This window comes from Carassius gibelio, chromosome A13 (genome assembly GCF_023724105.1).
Source record: "Carassius gibelio isolate Cgi1373 ecotype wild population from Czech Republic chromosome A13, carGib1.2-hapl.c, whole genome shotgun sequence".
Classification (NCBI taxonomy): domain Eukaryota; kingdom Metazoa; phylum Chordata; class Actinopteri; order Cypriniformes; family Cyprinidae; genus Carassius; species Carassius gibelio.
This window is the reverse complement of record NC_068383.1, coordinates 26,588,692-26,592,641: the sequence shown is the minus strand read 5'-3', so window position 1 is coordinate 26,592,641 and position 3,950 is coordinate 26,588,692. Positions and strand designations below refer to the sequence as shown.

The 3,950-nt window shown below is 38.5% G+C and overlaps 1 protein-coding gene across 1 annotated transcript; it reads left to right on the top strand.

Moving 5' to 3' along the window:
* The first annotated feature begins 1,478 nt into the window (after window positions 1–1,478).
* LOC128026557 (oligodendrocyte transcription factor 3-like) lies at window positions 1,479–3,261 on the top strand. The gene has a single exon (XM_052613821.1). The coding sequence runs from the start codon at window positions 1,634–1,636 to the stop codon at window positions 2,390–2,392; it is 759 nt and encodes a 252-aa protein (XP_052469781.1). The 5' UTR covers window positions 1,479–1,633; the 3' UTR covers window positions 2,393–3,261.
* Window positions 3,262–3,950: the final 689 nt, after the last annotated feature.

Below are 3,950 nucleotides of genomic sequence, written 5' to 3'. Positions count from 1 at the left end.
ATATCTAGAACATGTTATAATTATGAGACAGTATACAAATGTATATCATACAGAACTGTATTATGCAATGGAAATTACAAACAGTATTTTTTTTTTTTTTTTTACTTTTCTTAGTTTGTTTCATATTAACAAACCTCGAATGTCTGTGACAAAAGATTTCAGAACAGCAAGTGCACATCATCTGAACATCATCTGGCAATGAAAGGATCACTTATATATTGTAAAGATAAATGCATTTCGTATTTAACTTACCAATATATTAATAATATTTGCTCTGTTTGTAATCCATATCAAATAATGCCAAATGTAATCCAACAAATCATCTTGTTACTAAACATATTTGTCTAAGTGAGCATAAATTTAATAACCAATATTTGTACACATTGCCATTTAATTACAATGATACAATTACAGCCGCTTTTCAGATAATTGACTAAATATTTTAATGTTTTAAAAAAAGATATGTTTTAAATTGATACATACAGAATTATATTTTAATTCATTCCATGTGATATAGTAATTATTGATATTATAATGTTTATAAAAGGAAATGAAACATAACTGCATAGACACACAAAAGCAACTTTAGCCATTTTATACCAGGGAATTTTTTTTTTTTTATGTTTAATTAAAAGGAAAATAGGAAATAAAAAAAATGAACAGATATACAATTCAATTAAAAATACAATTATGCAGTATCACCATTAAATTTTACCTTAGGAAAAACAAAATCATCCACAAGGTTCCTCTAAATTTTTTATTTGCAAAAAATAATATTATTAAACATTAAAAAAACATAAGCATCAATAATAACATCTTTGTTCCCTATTCTTAAGTTTTCAGGATTTCAAATCTATTTTATTTAATCAAAAATGTAATTCTAAGTCGTCAAAAACTGTAAAAGATACCCCTCTGATAGTTATTAAGATTTAAAGCATTAAAGGTTTTTTAATTAAATTAAGATTTAAATTTGATGGGGCATTTACTGTAATTTCATCATTTGTGAACTTTAAAATAGCTCTACACAAGACATATTTCATTATGAATTTGTGTTTTATGACAAGCATAGCAGATCAAACTTCAAGAATCAGATATTTGTAAAAAATCATTAATGTAAACATGCTTGTTAATTTAATTATTTTATATTACTGAACGTGATAATACGGTATCATTCTGTGATTCATCAGTAAGCTTGATATACACATAACTGTGTCTGTGAAGTGAAATGAATGATGCAGGACTCGTTTCTTAAGAGAGGAGAAGTATCTAAAGTTTCAGAGGCTCCTGGGCTGAAGTGTCTCCCCATGATCTCAGTACAATGAATATGAATAGATGCTCCTTTGGTCAATGGGACAGTCAAAGCACAGCGCTCGAGATAATGGGGACGTCATCCGAACAAGACCGTTATGAATAGAGGGGCTCCTTTTGTTTGGCCCCTCTCGAGCAGCACTATAAATACAGAGCCCTGTGATGCTCTTCACAGACAAGAGGTGCATCCCGACCGACATCAGCCCAGAGAGAGAGAGAGAGAGAGAGAGGCAGGCTCCAGTGGGATAAATCAGGTGATCAAGCAGGACTTGAAATTAAAACAAGGCAAGAGCAAGAGACAACCTCCTAGAAGCGCAGCCTTAAAATGAATTCGGACTCCAGCTCCTCCAGCAGAGCCTCCTCTCCAGACATGGATGGGATGTACCTCCGCGATCACCTCCATCCCCAGGACGGACGTCTGAACTCGGTGTCCTCCACACAGAGCGAGCTGCTCCAGAAGATGACGGGCGAGCACGGGGCCAAGTCGCCCTCCGGCAGCAAGTACAAGCTCAAGAAGCAGGTGACCGAGCAGGAGATCCAGCACCTGCGCCTGAAGATCAACGGCCGAGAGCGCAAGCGCATGCACGACCTGAACCTGGCGATGGACGGGCTCCGAGAGGTCATGCCGTACGCGCACGGGCCCTCGGTGCGCAAGCTGTCCAAGATCGCCACGCTCCTGCTGGCCAGAAACTACATCCTGATGCTGACGAGCTCGCTGGACGAGATGAAGCGGCTGGTGGGTGAGATCTACGGCGGCCACCACTCGGCGTTTCACTGCGGGTCGGTGAGCCACGGCGGCGCGCACTCGGCGCATCAGGTGCATCCTCTCCTCGGGAGCGCGCTGACCTCGTCCACCTCCTCGACGCTTTCCAGCGCTTTACCGGGACTTACCTCCATCAGGGCGCCGCACTCTTTGATGAAGAGCACCCCTGCCCCTCCGCTGCAGCTCGGGGGCTCGTTCCAGCACTGGGCGGGCTTGCCGTGCCCCTGCACGATTTGCCAGGTGCCACCGCCTCCCCACCTGCCCATCACCTCCACAGGACTGACGAGGCTTTCCACAGAGAACAAGGACGCGATGAAGTGAACGTCACGGTGTAAACAGTGAACGGACCGGACTTTGCATGATCTGTCTGTCTGTCTGTCTGTCTGTCTGTTTGTTTGTTTGTTTTAGCCCTTACAAATACACAACTTCGTCCTTGTAACAAGGATGTCGTCGATTGGTGTGTAAGGTAAACTTCTTTATCGTTGTGGAGCACGTGCTGAATAGGCTCCGCGCACATTCACTGTAAATGAGAGTAAAGTGATCTATTTGAGCTGGATTCTGTGTGTTTGAAGTTGCCCTGGAAGCGCGAGCACTCCCCTCACAAACATGTGCCGTGGTAACCATACTGTCCGCCAAAAAACGCAGAGACAACGACCCGAGTTTCTACCGTTTCTACTTTAACGCGGGATCTCCTACAAACGCTGTTAGAAGGATCCTGGCGTCATTGTCACATATTTACATCATTACTCTGGTGCTTCGGCTATCCTGAAGGCTACTTGTTGATCATGTGATGTGGAGAGTCGCGTGCATGTATCTTTTTTTACAAAGATTATGAAAATATGAATCCCACATGTTGAAAACAAGGATTGTGAAATGGCATTTCGGATGAAAACTGTACGACTATGGATTTAGTTCGCACTAGAGTGGTATTATTATATCTCTTTCGATTTATTTGTTATTTTTCATCTGGGCCTTCAGTCGTGTTATTTCTGTGACGTATCCTTATTTGAAATTTTTCGGCATGGCATCTTGTTCAAACAACTTATAAGCATGATCTTTTTTTTCTTGGGAAAATGTAGTTATTCCAGAGAGATTGCCGTGATCTTTATTTTTGTACATTCTTGTTGACAAATAAGATATTTATTATTGCCCAGTGTTCCTGGATGAAATTTCAATAAAACTATACTGTAAAAAATAATTCCCTGTTGTTTTGTATATTGTGTAACGTGTTGTACATATTAAATGTATTATGCTTTATGCAGATGTTACAGCTGTAATATTAATAATAATAATAATAAACTCAGTCCGCTGTTAAATATCAAAAATTGTTACAGAAAATAGTGACAATTATCAGATTCATTTCATATTATATCCATATACAATCAAATATTTGACACACTTAAAAAACTGTTCCAAAACACAATTCGTGATAGACAGAAATAATTTCCTTGGTTAAAATAAATAATCTTTAGAGATAATGTAGGCCAAAAAGAAATAAGAACGAAATAAAATAAAATTATAGAAGGCTATGTAATGTCCTTAAACGTTTAATTCGTTAAAGAAATTGCTTTGTGAGCCGTTAAAATTGAATTCATGTAAAAGTAAAAAATAAAAAAAACACGGTTTTAGAAACAAAGAAAACATTTTTACACGGTACTTCTACACAATATATCATGAGATGCTCAAAATGAATTTAATAAAGTCTAATTCACAACGATACACTCTGAAAAATGCAGGGTTGTTTCAACTCAACTTTGGGTCAAATATGGACTAACCCAACCATTGGGTTACATTTAGAAATTTGATTTTTAACTCAAAAGTTGCTTTAGTCCATATTTGAGCTAAAGTTGGGTTGAAACGATCCAGCATTTTTGGTGTG